The 19,762-nt window shown below is 41.2% G+C and overlaps 1 protein-coding gene across 8 annotated transcripts in view; it reads right to left on the minus strand.

Annotated features, from left to right (window-relative positions):
* The window catches only part of MBNL2 (muscleblind like splicing regulator 2), a 109,440-nt gene that overhangs the window by 10,219 nt on the left and 79,459 nt on the right, over positions 1-19,762 (minus strand). For 5 of the 8 annotated variants that reach the window (XM_068395588.1, XM_068395580.1, XM_068395581.1 and 2 more), the window contains 3 exons: positions 18,455-18,718; positions 13,716-13,769; positions 12,893-13,046 (listed from right to left, as the gene is read on the minus strand). In XM_068395588.1, the coding sequence (XP_068251689.1) occupies positions 12,893-13,046; positions 13,716-13,769; positions 18,455-18,718 (472 nt within the window). Of the gene's footprint in view, positions 1-8,037; positions 8,133-12,892; positions 13,047-13,715; positions 13,770-18,454; positions 18,719-19,762 lie in introns of all 8 variants that reach the window. The other 3 variants (XM_068395583.1, XM_068395585.1, XM_068395584.1) reach the window with 3 other exon arrangements.

Raw genomic sequence — 19,762 nt, forward strand, 5'->3', positions numbered from 1 at the left:
GCACTTCTGCACGTTTCCCAGCAGTAACCACTGCACTGAAACCCCTCCCCTCCCAAAACCTGGTGCTCCAGTTGGGACTCCCCTCCAAGCAAGAGAGGGCCTACTGCAACATCCAGAACTTAAACACAGAAAGGGTTTACCAAATTTATGTTCCTCAAGGTTACTCATCAGACACCAACCTTATAACACTTGTGTCAGTTTTATAAAACTCACTATATTTATAACTTGTCAGAGGAAATCTTAATGTTCCTGACTTCTGACTGCTTACCGCTCCCTTAATTTTCTTCTTATCTGAATACTCTCACATAAACAGACAGACATACTATTGCGTGTCACTGCAGATAATACTGCACCAAAAATGAAGTCAGTCAAAGCCAACTAATCTCTGCCTCAAGCTGAAAGTCATGACAGGTACAACAAACAAATAAATAAATAAATGGATGTTTCCACTGTGGTTATGTAGGCAGCCTCCTGCACAGTCAAAGCCAAAGAATGGCATTTCTGGTGGGCAATAAATCATATGCTGAGATAAAAATATAGCATTCATTTATTTCAAGGGAAAATAGTTGGAGCAGCTAGAGATGTCCTGATGCAATTATTTCAAAGAGCAGAATCCCAAAGCAGCACATCTGGAGCTCTGCACTGCACCGTGTTGTTAAAATTTTATGATGGAAAAAAACAGACTCACGTGAGCTGTGTGCACATGCTAAACACAATGAAACGAACTCATTTTTCCCCAAATGCCTACAAAATGAGTTGACCTCAGAAAAATTTTCCTGTCTTTAAATAATAAATACATGCCCCAAAAGACTTTTACTCAACGTGTCAAAGTATCACTTGTTGAATAACTGAAAGCAAGAGCACAAAAGGAAATTATCATATCAAACATAAATACATTATTTTAATTGCAATGATACGAAAACTAAACCAGTCTATTAGAGGAAAGGGAAATATGTCTTGATTTTTGTTATATAAAAGAAATAGCATTTGCCTTTGCCTGCTGCTCATGTTATGGGACACTGCCATCTAGCAGGCTGTCAGAGGCAGTCGCGTTTCAGTCCTCTACAGGGGCAGGGGTGTGCAAGGAGGGAATTTCTAAAAAAAAAAAAAAAAAAAAACCCAGGCATTTTCCATTTCTTCCCATTGACTTCTTGTATGTGAGCATGTGATCTAAAACTCTGTATGCAAGCCTGACAGAAGTCTTCATCATCTACACAGAAACAACACTCTATCTTAAGACTTAAAGATGTTATTAAAAGTAAAACAAAGACTTGGTTGAAGTTCGTGTGAGACTTTATTATAGAGTTCCTTTAGATTTTCCAGGGTAATCTTTCGGTTTCGCTTCCTTGTTGCCTTACGGATTAAGAAAACAAAGTTTTGCCCCTTTGTAATGCCAGTTGTTTCAAAGCAATTCCAAAGGTCTTTTCTTGACACTGCTTGAGATTTGTTGCGGGCTTTGAGATTGGAAACTCTCAGTTCTTGAGTCTGCAAACTGTTAATTCTGAAAGTTACAGCTACTTACATGTAACTCAGTGTCTTCAGACAAGATAAATTGTTTGAACTGAGGCTTGTCATTCTTGAGTATCTAGCATGAAAGAGGCAGCAAGCGGTTTACCTTTGCCTTTCCTACATTGACAAGCTATTGCTATCCAAATACCTTCTCTAGGGAAACAACTCTTCATGATCAAGGATCGTTTAAGTTCATTTTTCCAGCCTGGTGCAGATATGAGGTGAGATGTCCAGTCCTGCATCCCAGATGCCAGGGCTTGCCGTTACCTCTACATGGAGCAGCATGGCACCACACATGGGCTCACTAGATGCCCAACACTGTTCTGCCCGGGGCTCGCTCCCTGCAAGAATCCCCTCTGATAATGTGTCTGAGAAAGAAACCTATTCTTCTATCTCCTTTGTTGGAACTTTTCATTCAAATTGCCTTTTCTGTTGTTAGAACAGAATTTTCTATGGCAGTATTTAACAGGGAACTTTATGGAATTTCTAGACCAAAATTTTCAGTCAAAAAAAAAGGACAAAAACTGTTTCGATACTTAATATTCACAGCAGAAGTGCTTTCCTACCTGGTTCCCCCATTCCCTTAGAAACTGCAATTAAAGGTTTTCAAATCACTAACAAGCACTTTGCATAGGCTCTTATTAGTAACTTTGTTGTATGTTAGCACTAAAGATGTAAATAACATTTGTTTCCTCTTCCCACCTTCCTTCTCAAAAGCTTGCTTTCAACCAACAAAAAAGGCTGTTCCCTACTACCTTCCAGATTTTTCAATTAATTTTCTCAGTATTTTGCTACTCTTCCCCATTTACAAGTTCAGCAGGTTTTCACAAGGAGCGAAGGGAACGTGAGACAGAAAAAGCCTTGTCAGCAGCGCTGAGGACAGCCCTCTGCCCTTCCAGGAGGCTTCCTGGGGTTAGATGGGGTGGACTGAAGAGGAAGCCCTTTTTGGGGACACCAGGGAATACTTGTAAGAGGCAGCAACTGGCGCTTCTGCTTCGTGCAGAAGAAGAGAATAGCTTGAGTAGGTGCCACATGACGTTTCGGTCTAAAGGGAATCTGCCTCCTCTGGGAGTGGTGGCTGCCTTTGTGGGCACCTTGGCAAGGAGAGGTGCTCTGTTGCTGCACGTCCCGTCTCTGCTCCTAAGAGACCTGCCATGCATGGCATCTCAAATCCCCACTAAACATTTGGCATGTTTGTATTTTATGCTACGATGTTAACTACCTTTTGAATTCTGGGGCAAATATTTTAATTGTCCTTTTGTTTGTGGCACTCAAATGTAACATAACTATTTTTATTTTCACTTCATTGTATTTTTACAGATTTTGACAAAACTCAAGGCTACTGAATGATTTCATAATTAATATCTGCATAATTGCCACCTAATTTAGTGTGAATGCTGATGCATAATTTAAAACAGCTGCGCTAGATAATCACAAGCCTTAGCATGAGACAGCCTGTTGATCTTGTATTTCTTTTCAGAGACGGACTATGAGTATTTCATTTTTCTACTGGATCTGCCCTTTAATTTTTCCTTCTTGGTTAAAGGGCACATAACCAGTAGAATATTGTTGTCACTAAATAATATCTTTAAGCAGCATTCTCTGTAATGCTATTTTTATAGTGTCAGTCTTTGGCCCATTTTCATTGCTATGTACTGTTCTGTAGTGAAGTCATGTGAGTAAGACTATTTTCTTCAAAATAATTGAGTTTGGTAATTGCCCTGTATTAACCAAGAACTAAGGAAGCACCCATGGAGCTTGAGGACACAGATTAAGACACAGAAATGCTGGGGTCTAACCTCCCATAGCAGTCAACAGTGTGATACAACCTACCCAGTAAGCCAACGGAGCCTGGAGATCACTTCATGTGATCACCCGCTGCAGGCTCAGGTCACTTCCTCACCAGGCTTTTAGTACCATCTGGGCTAAGGTCTCCTGCTTGTTGTCCAGCTGCCAGTTCAGAAGTGTGCAGATTTGTCTGTAGGTCCTGAATTGCACCTGCCAAGCTTGTCAAAATGTCTTGGATAACCTAGACATCCAAGGTTATCACAGGACAATCGTAAACGGCAGTAGGCACATGTTTAGGCAACTGAACCAAGCTGTGTGTGACTTTTGAAGCGTGAGCCAGACTATTCTCCAGACTTCATCTGACTGTGCCGATAACCTTCACAGTCTACAATGGACACTTAAACTTCCAGCTTGCATGTGGACACCGACAGTCAGACACCAACTCTTAGGTGTCTTAATTTCGGGTTGAATCCTTACCTTTTAATCCCTGTAGGACTCATCAATGCATACATGTAAATGAAGCAATAGTAAGGCTTTCTACTTAGAAATATAAATCTCCCCAAAACAGGTGTTGGCGTTATTCAAAATTGAAATTCAGTCCCAGAATTCAGAATAACACCTCTCTCAAATAATGTCAGGATACATCATCATCTGTGAAATCTTACAGCTACCTGTGAGTGAAGCTGAGCAGGGAACAGTTTCCTTGCTTGCTTGAGTACTGCTAGTCCATTAGCTACAGGAGTCATAATTAAAAGCAGTGTTAAAGATCTCTGAAGTATACATTTGCACACCGTTACTGTATTAATATTTTAAATAAGATGTTTTACATACCTCTGCCCGCATGCATGCACTAGAGGGAGCTAGGACCAAACCCTCCATATACATGCCCTAACGCTGCTTCTCACCATCATTTCACCCTTCTTGGAACTTTGCTGGTTCCATCCTCCAAGAAAACATTGTCAGCATCCCCAAACAACAACTGAACGTAAGTTCATTAAGGACCTAGCCCTGAAGCGAGGTTAAGCAGCTGTGACTTCCAGCCCCACTCTTGTGGGAATGGCTGGAGCAGTTGTGAAGGGGGGAAGAGGAAAAGGGAAAGGACCTCTCACCTCTGACCGGTCATGCTCCCAGACTCCTCATGTACCTTTGAAAGTCCACCTGCCTTTCACTGGAAATCCCAAGCTGAAGTCCACCCCTCCATCCCCTCTCATCACAGCCTGTCAGCTAGAGTAAGCGGGGACACCCCCTCACAAGATGTCCACACGCAGCGAACAGCACATCACCAGCTCTTGTATCAACTGAGTCAGTTTTTAATCAGGATTTGTAAAACAGGATTTGCTAAGGCACTTTTGCTCCATCCTGTTTTCATTCCACTGAGCCAAAGCGATTCTCCTCTCCGCTGAAGTTCACTGCAAGAAAATTATTTTGGTTTTAAAACTTAACTCTGTAAGTCAGGAAAAGGAAGAGACTTCCAATTTTCCATATATTCTTAACTGCTGTCACCCTGCATGGATGTACTATGACACAGCCTTTAATCCTACACAATCTTCTCACATGCCTCATGCCATACATTGAACACACAACGTGTAGAGCTGCTGGCCAAACATGACCGACTGTGCGTGTCTCAATGTAGGCACATTTCGAGCTGTTACTCATGTTGTTTTCAGAAAGAAAGAACGTACAGAAGACATGAGACACAGTTCGTCTTTTTTCAAAATACAAGCTGACAGCACATGCTAATAATTTACTGGACCCAACAGAGTTGTCAGGTTTTTTTAGCCGTCAGCTGAGAGACTATAACTTTTGGGATGTTGACTTTTCCTTCCACTGGTGCTTCAAGGACACCAGGATCATCACACTCAACCCAAGGAAGTCCAGCAATCTTTCCCCAGGCCAGAATATTAAGCCAAATGATATTGAGCTACATGATTAAGCCCTGCTACAACTTTATTTTCATGCCTGGCATTGTGAGGAGAAGCCGTGGGAGCTGAAATGGGATGGGCTGAAGGCTCCAAGTTTATTAAAAAAGTGCGGTAGGCACACTGGAAAAAGGAAACTGTATCCCACAGATAGGTAAAGCAGTGTGGCACAGACCAGGAAAGGAAATTTTATCTAGAGGGGAATAAAAAAGTAATTTTCTGAAACACACTGGAGAGTTTAAATCCATACAAGAGGACACAAAGGACGTTATGACCACGAACAAAGTCTTAACTCAAGTTAATTACCTGCTCCTTCTGTGTTTCTTGGGCTAGAGAAATACTGAGAGTTAGGACCACCGAGTTACTATGGGGGCTTTCCCAGTGTTGTAGCTTTGTCTCCAACTCTTAGGAGGTTGTAAATAAATAGCAAACTTGGAGATTTGCCTCTTATAAAGAAGAAGTAACTACTAGTACTACTACTACTTTCCCTCCTTTCAAATACAGTTTTTTACAGTAGCTTTTAAAGATTCGCAATGACTGAAACAAAGACAGGACTGAGAAGGAAAAAGACAGCCAAATGGCACAAGCTACAGAAGCCAACGAGAAAAGCTGCTGGGGTGGGACTCATCTCCTCCACGTGCAGTGGTGCAGAGCTTTGGTTATGCACCTATGCTCCTTCTGCAGGCAAGAGAAAGAGGCGGGACCCTCCAGGGCAATTTACCTTGCCCTAACATGGATTTCTAGTAAAGCAGATGAACTGGAAGCCAAACTCCCAAATGGCTGAAGTTAAACAAGCGTAAATGCATCCCTGCGTTAAACCGTCCTTTCATTTCAGCATGGAGTTACATGTATACACATACACACAAATATAAGCAACTAAATAAATACAGACAGACACTTTTAACAACTCCCATTAAATTTAAAGTGCTCTGCTCCTCCAACGCAAACAACATCTGCACTGGGAAAGGAGGGGCCCTGCCTGCCGCCCTGCTAGATGACGAAGTGCATTAAGGCACACCTATGTCTCCCCAATGGCACTAGTTACTTGTGTGAAAGTATTCCCGTTAACTAAGAAAACAGACTGCTTACTGGTCCTTTTGTAGGTGTACGTGTATTTATTCTACTTCAGCCACAGTTGGCCCCTCTGGTGCTGAGGCGTGGGGGCAGTGGAGCTGCCCCGGCAGCATTCCCGCGCTGGAGAGGGTCCCCAGCCGACCCCTTCCCCAAACCACCCCGTTTTCTCATAGTCCCTTGGCACTTTCAAGTCCCTCTGTCACCACTTTGGGACCGCAAAACTACACTGGATACCACCAAACAATTTTCTGCTGCAGACGCTGTTCTGGGAAGGACACTGAAATGCACCATTTGCCTGCTGCACTTTCCTCCTTGTCCCAAGAATTTTCTCATTAAAACAAGCTAGCTCTCAGAAAAGAACACACAAAACGACAACCGCTTTTGATGAAAACGCTAGAAGCACAAACACCACAATGTTGGCAAAACGAGCCTTTCAAAAAAAAAAACCACAGAAAATGGACTGGTTTGTGTTTAAGAAAGTAGGGTGTATTTCAGAGGTAGTATATTTTTCCTAAATTATTATAAATAAACTGTTGTGGCAACTTCTATTTTCCCATGGGATACTTAAATAGTTTTGGGACCAACAGTAAAAAAAAATAAATCTGCTGTTATAACATTATTAAACAAAACATTTTCACTGATTTCTTTGTAATTCCTTGGCAGGTGGAGGAGAATGAATCAATGGGCGAGCGCTTCTACTTGGTCTGCTGCAGCTTGTCGGTCTGGCCAGGAGCAACACAAGGAAAGGTGATGGGGACATAGCCCTTTGCTTTCTCTCGGTGAGCAAATCTGCTTGCTTCCTCCTCAGTTTGACCTTTCAAAATGTGAGGGAAAATATCTCTCAAGTGGAAGTGCCCAAGCATGGTCCAGAGGCAACAGAAAAGCCAGAGTGACCCAACTGCTGTGCAAACCCCTCTCCTGGCAGATGCCGGGCGCATCGGGGTGGGAATCCCTACAGCCCCAACTAACGAGTCAAAGCTACACGCTCAGAGCCGCAACAGATACCTCTTCCCTGGGAATCAGGTCCTACAGGAGAGGGGGAAACCCTACTAAATGAAAACTGCCATTAATGTAACAAACCTCAGAAGAAAAGGAGAAAGTGTCTTCTTTCCTAGCCTGCCTCTGGCAGTAGCCCTAGGGTTCTTTGTAACAACGTCCTTCCTCGGGGAAATATAATCCCCAGGTTAAAAACACACTTTCAAACATAAAGCAGGCATCATCATAAATATCTCGAGTGCTGTTTTGATCACTACTATTTACAGAAAACATTCAATTTTGTTTCTCCCTATTTTTTTTCACCTGCCTTGTCCTGCTTGTGATTTTAGACAGCTTCCATCCTTACAAATCAGTCACTTCTACACACTGCATGGAGAAGGCTATATTAACACACCTGATGATCTTCCTTTTGAACTTTGGAGTTAATAAGAGACTTTTGTAAGTAGTCCAGTACTATGGTGATTGTAACTCCAGCTGGGTTAATTACACAGTAATTAGGTACAAACATCGCAACACAAAACACAGCTACATCATTATTTGCAACAAATGTTAACTCTAAATAAGTGCAACCTGTCCCACAAACACTTGCTATAAACGACTTAAAAATAAAAGTAAAATTTGATGGGGTAAACACAGAAAAAAAAAATTCTCCGGGAGAATTTTTTTTGTTAAAAAAAAAAATTAAAATAAAAATCTCAGCACTCATTTAGAGTTCGGGATCTTGTGAAAGAAAGCTTTAAAAGGAGCAAACCTGATTTGCTGTGGCTGTTGCGGCGAAGGGAACACTTGTTGCAGGAGTTGTTGCTGCAGAGACAGTGGCGGCCGTAGCGTTGTGCATCATGGGTACTTTCAGGAGGGGAACCATGGAAGCAATGAACAGGAGGGTGCAGCATTATGGTAAGAGAAGTGGTATTTTTTGGCATGGTGAATATCAAGAGCGGCAAGCCATCGTCATGGGTTAAACCGGCAGATGGCATGCAATCACAGTGCAAAGCGAGAAAGCGTGGCAGAGAAATAAAAAAAAGGGAAAATAGCTTATTACAAGTACAATTAAAGGAAGGTTGTCAACACAATCGGCGATTCCCAGAAAAAAAGAGCAAGGACCATTGAAAACGCGGGCGTTATCTCTAAGAACAGGATTACTTGTGCAAACGAGGTCTCTACCAGAATAGCCCGTTACCTGAGAATTGTTACATGGGCAATTTGTTTTCCCCCAGTATGGATAAAAAGCACTCCAAAATAAAATTCTACTAAAAAAACCCACAGTGTTTTGCACTGGGAAGGAAACTGATAAATGTTTATCTTCATTTTTAAACACAATTAAAAAATGTATTATTTTCATGTATCTTCATTTTGAAGCAAGCCAGATACTCGTTGTCTTTCTTTATAATCCAATTTATTCATTTTTTTTTCTACTAGCACTTCATAACTGTTAGATTTTATCAGAGTTAAATTACCATCTGCTTTGAAGCAAAAAGCAGGAGAAGGATGATAATAATTTTCCTGATTTAAATACTACTTTGTTTGATCTAAAAAAGCAAGGTCAATTTTGTGAAAGTCACTGCTTTTGCTTATTTTAAGAATGAATTTTAACCAGCATCTTCATGGGAGAATTATTAACTTGATATTTTAAAAGCTTGATATTTTAACTGCTTATCTGAGTAGTCCCACAAAAAGAATCACTGGGACAGGGCTACAGAATAGAGGAAAGATTACTTTTCTGTCTTAGAGGCTGTTACACTGGCCTTCCATTTTGCATGCCCAAAATGTTAATTCCAAGCTGCAAATATATTTAAAGGAGGAGCAAGATTCAGATCATGGGTTTCAACAGAACCTCCGTGGATCAAAGTAGGCATTTCTGGGAAACGCTGATAAAACTTTCTAACACACAGCAAAAAGGAGAAATAGGCACACCACTATGAAACTTTAAAACACTGATGAAATTTGCTGGCTTTTTCCAGTATTTTATGATTTTATAGTACTAGACAATATAAAATATAAAGAGAAATAAAACTTTGAAAACTGAAAAGCAGACTGGAATTCATGGTATTATGGTTTTGCAGTGTAGTTGTTATAGCAGGTGATATCACATCTAAACTGCGGCTTTCATCTACAAATCTAAACACTCTGCAAAGTCAACCAAAAGGACAAGCGAACCTTTAATTCTAGTCATTGTCTACGCCTTGCCTTGGATTTTTGAAACAAGTGAATATACATCATACACAGCATAAAAAGAGATCAATAAAGAAATTTGGAACCTACCAATACTGGTAGCGGGTGTCATGCACAAAACTGACCCTGCGTGTCATGCAATGATAGGTGAAAAAAGTGGATAAAGGGAAGAAACAGGTTAGCCGTTTAGAGTTAACATTCAAAGTGAGATTCAAGCATAACCACAGAGAAGTAAGTTAGTTAAATGAAACTGTAAGGTCATTCATAGTTTTGCTTTAACACAAAAAGGGTGATTATGTTCTTACTAAACTCTTCCCTGAGCATACCATGTGACTTTTGGCTTGTTTCTATGTACATACAAGATACTTCATAAACTTTTTTATTTAGTACTTTTATCCTTTCACTTAGTACTTCTGCAGCAACAGGTTTTGTTAACAGAAACATCTTTGGTTAAATATCACATTATTTGGGGATTTTAGAACTCATTGCGTAACTCAGCTCAACGTTGCGCCATCAACATTCACCAATTCTTTGATATGCAGCGGAGAAAGAAGTTAAAATGGAATCAGCTGATACTGTTCTGCGGGGGCTTTGCCAGATTTGTGTTTTATGTTAATGTAACTCGTTCTTAACACAACGCCTGAGATGGAGAGGTGCTTCCGACCAAAGGAAATACTACTGTGGCAAGTCCCCAGGCTAAACACCTCCAAGTGTGTAACATTCCAGCAAAAGGCTCCCACGGCACCTCAGAGGGGCTCTGGAAGGGCTGCTCACCTGCCATGGGGTTTAGTTTTGGTGCCTAGTCCACCTTTAACCTCTCTGGGAAGACCAAATGAAAACAAGAATAGTGTGTTTTCAGTACAATGCATATAGCAAGCTGGTGAAGGTGAGCCTATAAGGAGACTAGTCCCACAAACACACATATTTGATACAAAGTCAAATATGCTTCCTGTATTCCTGCTTAATTACTACTGCTGCCTCTTACCTGACCATCACAGTACAGTGTAACTATGAATGACCTTACCCAAGAACAGTCCCCAGAGAATACACAAAGTTCCTCCTCTAGAGGCTATAGAAACATTAACAAATAGCAATGGGAAGAGAGAAAAGATCTGTTGTTTTTAAGATCGTTCACCAAACAGTAAGGAGAAGGTGACAAAGCAATTAAACTGATGTAAAACAAACAAAGTGCAGAACTTTGGAGGTAAGCCATGCTAAGTCAAGCCCCACACTTTTTATTAGGGGAGCAAGTGGTTAAGAAAGCAGAGAAGTTATATAAAACAGTTAAGTTTTATATATATTCCAGCAGCAAAACTTGTCTTAAAATTTAACACACACACACACACACAAGGAACACATTTGAAAATTATACTAGTTCAGAAAATATAAATAATCATTTAAAATCCAACAGATAATGTCATGCATTGCTCCTTAGACCTGGGTGGCATGACAGTCCTTACACCCGCCAAATCCAACCTTCCCAGGCAACGTGGGAATATCAGATGTAGCATCTTTAACGAAGAGCTCATGACACCCACTCACATAGAGGGGGTTCTGCTTTCCTAGCCTCCCCCTGTACTCCACTCCTCTCTTTAACATCCTTTCTAGGTGCTGACGGTGTTCGCAAAGAGCAGGAGGTTCAGCACCGTGAGAAAGGTTTTCCACCCTGGGCCTGGGCTCCATCTGCTATGTTACCCCCGTTTCTTCTTTTTTTCATGCACTTGTTTTGGGGCTTGCCAACAACCTGGGCCTTAAGGTTTGGTTCCAAGATCCACCCTTCCTACCATCAGAAATTTGTAAGATAAAACTGTAATTACAACCATTAGTTGCAAAGAGGGATGGACGATAAAAAGCACAAAGAATGAGCTACTTAAGGAAGCATGAGCACTCCAAAAGTCTGGGAAATATCCAAACGCTATTTCACTGAAAAAAGGTTTAAACTACTGTATTTTCCATAGTTAAATTAAAATCCTTGGCAATTGGACAGAATAGCGATAAGCCTGAAAGGGAGTGCTTAAGAGAAGGAATAATGCATATCATACTGCAAATTCTCAGGGTTACGATAAATTTGTGGAAATTTCTGTACGTTTGTAAGCACAGGGTAGTCTTTCATTCATGTCCAAATAGGCAGTCTCACAACTTATTTATTTTTTTCAAACACTCCCATAAATGTCAGTATGTTTTCTGCCACAGATATTCTGGTGCACCAATGTGCTAAAAATATGGCATGCTGTAACGTACTATTATAAATCCAGGGGCAGGCTCCAAGGTTGTTACTCAGGCCTTATAGCAAAATTCCATGAAGTCAAAGCCATCTGTGTTTGTTTTTATCTTTAAAAACATATGGGAATGGTAATAGATCGGGAAATCATCGTGTGTTGTGTTTCATTCCTGGTTTAACCAACATTATTTCTATAAGCTAAAATAACATCGCTGAAATGTCAAGCACATTTGCAAACACATAGTTTTAAATGATTCTGGAGGTTCACACTTGGTAACATTCTGATACTAAAATATGTTATTTGTTAATTACAAATGAAATCACAGAATTCATTAGGCAGGGTATTTACCTTTGGGAAGTTTGGAGTGGGGGTGACTGACATAATTTAGAGGGTTATGTTGTTATTGTTTACACGAGCACCCAGCACGTTCTCTCTCTAGCAGTGTTAATGAGAAGCCCTGCCACCAGCCACAGTGCAGTTCAAGCCATCTCTGAACGCTCTGATTTTTACAGAGTTCTGAGTACTGAAATGCAAATTACATTCGCTCATCTTCAGATCACCCCTATGAAGAATTATATCCCCAGCTATTAGCCACAAATGCTAGGAAAAGTACTGGTGGCGTTCCAAAATGACAGCCACAAAAACGCATCTGATGCCTCAAAGCCCTTAAGTACAGCTGTGGGGAGCGATGTATTTTGCCAGTACTTCCCCACAGGTATCAACTGGAAGGTTATGGCTGGTGCTTCCCTTCTCGCTCCGCTCCTGTGCAGCTGGTGGGATCCCCACAGGCTGCAAAGCAGCACCCGAGGGAGCAGGAGGATGCACCTCGGCCACGGCACACTTCCCGCGGCATCGCTGAAGCGTGATGCTTTTCCCAGCATTTTTGTTAGCGGAACTTTGCCCTCTCGTCTCCTAGGAGAGCGCTGGCAGACAGAAGTCAAAATACAGCCAATTCAAGGTAGGAAAAAGGGGCAAAACCGTGGGCAATGATGAATGAGGCTATGAATGTGAAAAGCAGCCTAACGGCATGTTGAAATTTCTGCTTCAATTCTCGTACTTTGCAGGAGGAATTAAAGTAACGTCTAAACATCTGTGTGCAGACTTCACCTCAAGCAGGGCGGGGAGCATAATAAAACCTTCTGTTAGGTGCAACTGCCTGACACGGAGGCTACCTAAGGAACACAAAACTGGTTCAATGTGGCTACAACATACCTGTTGGGATAAACGCTGCGTGTTGCTGCAACTGAGCATTGGCAAGAGCCTGTTGATAGTGCAAGACACTGGGATTGAAAACGGCACTGGCACCATTGCTTTTTTCAAGTGCTTGTCTCTTTGGTAAAGGGTGAAGAACACCAGGAGGAAAGGCCTGTAAATAAGAAAGTTAGTTAAAAAGGCGTCATTTTTAAGACATTGTCCGTAACATAGACATAAATACAAAAACTCGTTATTTTTTAAAGCGGCTAAAGATGCCTCGCCATGCATATTAACTCAAAGCGCAGCAATGTAAAATGAGTGAAATTTTGTTATTGATAGCAAAAGCATGGTACTATTAACCTAAAACTGTAGCAGCACAACTACTGAAAAGAAAGGCCTTTAAAGCAACGAAAATGGCATTGCCTTTAAATAGGTTTCCAAATATTACAGGGAGAAAAAACCACTTGTGTTTCATTGCCAAGTATTTTCTTTTTTAAATTTAAATATCATTTCCTATTATCATACAGATTAATGGATTACATTAAGCGTTTTCAATTACAGAAGCAGTTTTATCTCAATTCGACTTTTCATGAGAGGATATTTAAAAAAATGAAACCATGTTAGGAACCAAACTAAATCGTCTGCATTTATTACGTATGAGAATGAGATGGATAAATAGTTTCTGGTAAATTAACGAGTATGTGAAATCATTTCTGGTTGATGTTCAAAAGTAAAGCGATACAAATTTCATTAGTTGCTTCTCTGAAGGAAAAAAAAAAACCCAAACAAAAAAAAAAACAAAAAAGCTACATGCAAAGCAAAAGGTGAAAGGTCAAAGTACCAGGTCTACAGTTGCTTCGAGAGGTCGCTTCATTGCTTTGGCAGTCGACTGAGTCTTTTAATAACAGGCAGCGAGCACATGATGGCAGTGGGCCAATGGGAGTCAAGCGAATTAACATACAGGTAAACAGCAAGCAGAGGTGCATCATGGGAACGGCATTGCATTTGTGGATAGGTGAGAAGGAAAAAAATATTCTGAATGCAATATACAACATACAAAACACTAGGCATGCACAACAACAAAAATGTCTTCTAAAGAAATGAATATTACATTTCGAATTAGTACCGAAGCAAAAATGCATCTACTATACCTTAGTTAAAAGCATATAAGAGAGTAAAATATAGATGTTTGAAATTCAGGAAAGTTGAGTAAAACAGCAGCTTGCAGACACTATTAAGCATCGTATAAACACTTCACAGAGATGCAGAAAGTTTTAAGGATATGCCCGTAAGAATTCCTGATAAGTTAGTTAAGTCACACTTTAAAGCGGAAAAATCCATTTGGGAGGCTACATTTTCAAATACAAAGCACTAGTGAAAGTTGTAATGCATTACAAATACTACTAGTATCAGTGCTTGCAAGGTGAGGGTCTTTTAATTAAGAGGAGAAGTGTGTCATTCAATAGATTTGGGGTTCAAAATGAGAGAGGTTCTCCTTTTCCAATACAAAGCAGAATAAGTAATATGTGTAGTTCCACTAACTTATCATTAATTCCTTTTTTTTCCCCTACAGCTGGGTCATTTTCGTAGATTTTTTTTTCCTTGTAACTTACCACATTATATTGAGAGGGAAAAAAAATCTTTCAGAATTTAAAACATATTTTCTAAATTTTGCTACAACCTGCAGTACTAGCTTCAGGAGCAGGGAGTAAAAATACTGCTCTCAGTTCATAAGCGATCATTAACATATGAGTTATGATACTAGTCCAGCATTATTACTTTTTTAAAATGAAAATGTTTAGGCATAGTACATAGGCATATACACTTATGTATACTTCCATAAGAAGATCAAACTTATGGCTGATATGATGGCTTTCTGTAAAAAATTTTTTCATATAAAATATTACTTTCAAATTTTATAGTGTAATATAGTTACAAACCTTTAAAAAGGAAAGGAAGATCTACTTATAAATCAGAATTTAAATTTTTTTTTTTAAACACAGGCTGATATTTAGCTCTTTTTAAGCTACACAGATTATGCCTATCTTGACATCAGTATGTGGAAACAGGGAATACAGGTGAAAAAAAAAAGAGGACAAGGCACAAAGTACCTACAAGCAGCTTACAGTCACAAGATTAGCTAGTGCCAGCAGGGCATTTTGCAGGATGGCCCTCGCTTTGCCTATTCCTTGTACCTGGCTCTGTTGCACCTACACTGTATAGGGCTTCCCAACGCCCTCCCCACCTCTCCTTCAGCACACTTCTGGGTTACGTACCCTGATCTACAGGATCTGCTCATCTGTCTGGGTCCAAGACTCAGACATAGCAAGAAACACCTGATGCAAAGTCAGGATATGGAGAGCCTTCTTGTGTCTAAGCAGGGCGCTGTGCAGCCAACGTGTGGTACCTCCCATGGGCAACCCCGCAGGGGACGTTACTCCCGCTGCAGGGGCTCAGCCTCAGACCCACTCTGTATCCACCATGGATGGAAGTCTACACGGAGGTGAAGCATTACGACTGAATTCAGCATTATGCAATGAAGTCCACAAATCCAAATCAAGAGTAAAGCATTTCACTTAATTACCTTTATTATCCAAATGCAGATCTTACCTGATCTCACTCAGTAACTTATTATCTCTGTGTTTATGATTGCCTTTCTCCACTTCTTCTCCATGCTCTTTTTAACCTCACCTCCCTATTTTGAAGGTTTTTGCTGGCTTTCCCCTCATCTTCCACAGCAAGTTGAGTCTCACAGTTTTTCCAACCTGAAGGCCTTAACTTGAGCTGTTTCTAGACCTACTCATCAACCTTGTTTCCATGTAGTTTCCTCCTCTTTTCAGGCTTTCAGACTGACTGTCCATTTTTCTCTCCCACCTTCATGTTTTCTTTCATTTTGTCCTGATAGGAAAATCTCCTTTGCCTCTTTCTGTTCCATCAGGTAATCTCTTGCTCAACATTTGATCTCCTAGATAACTAACAACCAAAAAAAGTCAATAGCTACAGATAAGAGGAAAAGGCTATGGAAAGGAAATAAAGATAATAATAAAAATGATCAAACATACCAAGGCATAGTATTTGTCTGCTGTATGTCACATTGGTACACTATAATATCTCCTGGAATATGAGCAAGATGCACACAGTGGAGGCCTGCACGGATGAGCAAGGCGCTCCAGAATAAACTCGAACACAAGAAGAGAAGCGCACAAGAGGCGGAAGCAGGGATGGATGCCCCAGGAGGAACAGGGACACAGCCTGAGCATGCAGGGGTGGGTTCGGAGAGCCAAAGATCACCTGGAGTTGAATCTGGTAAGGGATGTGAAGGGCAACAAGAAAGGCTTCTCCAAGTATATCAGCAACAAAAGGAAGACTAAGGAAAATGTGGGCTTGCTGCTGAATGGGGCACGCGACCTGGTGACACAGGACATGGAAAAGGTTGAGGTACTGAATGGCTTCTCCACCTCAGTCTTTACTGGTAAGACTGGCCTTCAGGCCAGTGGGAGACCAGTGGGAAAGTCTGAAGCGAGGAAGATTTACCCTTGGAGGAAGAGGATCAGGCTGGGGAACATTCAAACAAACTGGATGTACACAAATCCACAGGAGCTGACAGGATGCATCGACAGGTGCTGAGGGAGCTGGCCAATGTCACTGCTAGGCCACTCTTAATTATCTTTGAAAGGCCACTGCAATTGAAGGAAGTTCCCAAAGACTGTAGGAAAGTAAATGACACTCCTATCTTCAAAAAGGGCAGGAAGGAACACCTGAGGAATGACAGGTGAGTCAACCTCACCTCAGTCCCTGGGAAAGCGATCGAGCAAATCCTCCTGGAAACCACCTCCAAACACATGAAAGCCAAGAAGGTGATGGGGAGTAGTCAGCATAGATTCATGAAGGGGAAATTGTGCTTAACCAACCTGACAGCCTTCTACGATGAGACTGGCTTGGTGGGTGAAGGGAGAGCAATAGATGTTGTTTCTCTTGACTTCAGAAACATTTTCAACACTGTCTCCCATTTCATCCTCACAGACAAATTTACTTAGTATGGGCTAAATGGGAAACAGTGAGGTGGATTGAAAATTGGCTCAACTTGCCAGGCTCAAAGGGTTGTGATCAGCAACACAAAGTCCAGCTGGAGGCCAGTCACTAGTGGTGTAAAACTCAGAGAAATGGTTGATACACAAGATAGATGAGCTGCCACTCAGAGTGACCTGGAAAGGATGGAGAAATGGGCACAGAGGAACATCACTAAGTTCAACAAAGGGAAATACCAAAAACAGACTGGGGATGCTATAAGAGAACGAACATTAAAATTTAAGAGATGCTCTTCTGTTTGGAGGTTTACTTTCTTGCATAACTTACCCTTTGTCCCTCAAAAACTCTGGTCTTTGCTAATTTGCTAAATACAATAGCTTGCGGTAGTTATATACTGTACTGTATTGTGTTTCTGGTAGGCTTTTTCCCAGAGAATAACTGTATTGTCTATAACTATTGTATGCACTGCCCACAAGTCCACAAACCACATCTGCTTAATTATTCATCCACTGCCAGCAATGAGGACAATGATTCTTTGATTTGCTGCCAGCAATTTTGTCTCCCAAGTCAGATACTGCATGCTCGATTTATTTAACTTTATCAATACCACTCTATTTAAATTTATCAACTTTCCTGGTAGCAACCATCAGAGAGAGCCAATACTGGTAAATGGATGGGTTGACTTCTCTGAACAGTTTTCAGTAAGAGCTCTGAAAATAGAAAGCTCTCAATCTCTTTTCTTCTGACTATAGTTACTGTGCTTTTTCTTAATGATTCCTATTTTAGTTTACTACTTTTAAACCCCGTGACCCCAAGTTGCCCATGACAGTGGGATATGCAAGAAAAGTCTCTAGGTGTGAGATTCATCTAACCAAAGTTCAAAAAGATACAGTCAACACTTTTCAGCCAGCGGGGATAGATGTGTATCTACAGCAGGCAGTTCTTTCTCATCCTCTGACAGGCACTAATGGTAGATCAGACGAACGCGCTGTTTTTTCTCCACTACCTATACAGTGAGACCAAGGTGGCTAGACTACGCTCAGATATCTAACTGACTGACATCTAAGGTGGGGTGAGCTGAATCTTGATACAGGTTTCTTTTCTACTACCGATCTCTGAGGCAAAAGCTCTCTCTTTGCTTTTCTTCCCTTTCTTCCAAATTTCCACATGCACATCTGTCATCAAAGAGCTAAAACAACATATGTGCCCCTGTTTTCCAGGGGACATGGAAGTTTATCAGTTTTGTTTCTGTTTGGAAATACTAGGGGCAAATTTAACATATAATCAAGGCAGAGAACAGAAGTGGTATAGAGTGTCATTTGCTTCACTGTCTTGGATAGAAATACAGCATTAAAATAAGGGTATAAAGAAAAAAAGCGCTTCTTCCCATCAAGCAACAGTAATAATTTTACAAATTCTTATCTTTTACCAAAGGAAAAAAAAAAGAGGCAAAAGAGAAAAGAAAGTATAAGCAAACAGCATTAAATTGAAGCAAAATAGGCATCAAAGAGCTTCTGTCAAAAAAAGGCAGCCATATATGCCAGCACTTACCATCACAGTCGCAGCTGCCGCAGCTGCCTGGGCTGCCACCGCAGCCTGGTTGGCTTGGTGTTGTGCCGCTTTGATTTTGGCCTGCAAATGTGCAGGAGGGTGAAAATACTTGCATTTCTCCCTCATGCAACGACCTTTTATGTAATCCATACACACGGTTACGGTGTTGTCGTTTGTGTCAATCATTGTGCTGTCTGCCGGGTGCGCAAAGCGGCAATCAGTCTCTCCACGCGCACAGTTTCCCCGCTGGAACTCCCTGCACACCTACGTGCAAAACAACACGCGTTGCAGCGGAAGAGCTCGGTGCCACGCGGAAAGGGCAGGGAGAGCCCCGCGCCCCCAAAAGACACACCTGCCCCCTTCCCTGGTTAGCTCAAGGTTTTCAGCGAATTCAATTTAATAAATGCTTCATCTTCTTCTGGGAGAGGGAAATGCATCTATTTTACCCTTAAGTGCTTGGCTCCTCAGGTAGCTCTGCAGTACAGCTGCTAAATGAACTTGACATGCAACAGAAGCATTCCCAAATGGCTTTCCTTTTTCCTGCCTAGAAAACACCTGGGAAGGATACTTACTGAAGTAACTGCCCCTGCAAAACTAGCCGGGAATCACAAAATATTCAGTCCTTTTCTGACTACACTTTAGATTCCTGCACCACTGGTAGGGAAGGAGTTCCTCTTGCTGAGACCCAGGGATGGCATGCATCAGATGTACTGTACTTTTTATGGAGTCCACAAACAAAATTGAGAGCGTCCTTAAAAATAATTTTCAAAAACGGGCAGAAGGAACATTTTCCTAAGAAGAAACTTGCTCTAGACATTAGTGCTAAGGCTTTTGGGAAAGGACATTCATTGCTGCAAGAGCCATTTGGCCTTCTTGTGTGCTTGGATCACAGATTCCACTGAGCCCAGCCGTGAGGAGGTCCATCAACGCCAGGGAGGCTCTGCACATAGCTGGGGGCTTGCCCCTTCAGCCTGCTGCAAGGTTGGTAACGTTTAACACCTTCATTTGTAGCTCAAGGCTGAAGGGCTATACAGTTCCCCTAATGTCGACCCATAAGGCTATAAAATTGCCCTAATATCAATGCATAAATACCAGGATAGAATTAATACTGCAATAAAAATTTGCTTGATATTTCATCAAGGCATACCTTTACAGGCATGTATACTTGAGGTATTTTGGAAGAGATGAACTTTACAAAAGGTAAAAATTCATGTTGATGTCTGTATTAAATTTGAGCGAACGCATTACCTTAAAAATAACAGTGTTTAATTACCACTGGCTGCAAGTGTAGAAATCCTGCCTGGTTAC

The sequence above is a fragment of the Nyctibius grandis genome, chromosome 2 (assembly GCF_013368605.1).
Source record: "Nyctibius grandis isolate bNycGra1 chromosome 2, bNycGra1.pri, whole genome shotgun sequence".
NCBI classification, from domain to species: domain Eukaryota; kingdom Metazoa; phylum Chordata; class Aves; order Nyctibiiformes; family Nyctibiidae; genus Nyctibius; species Nyctibius grandis.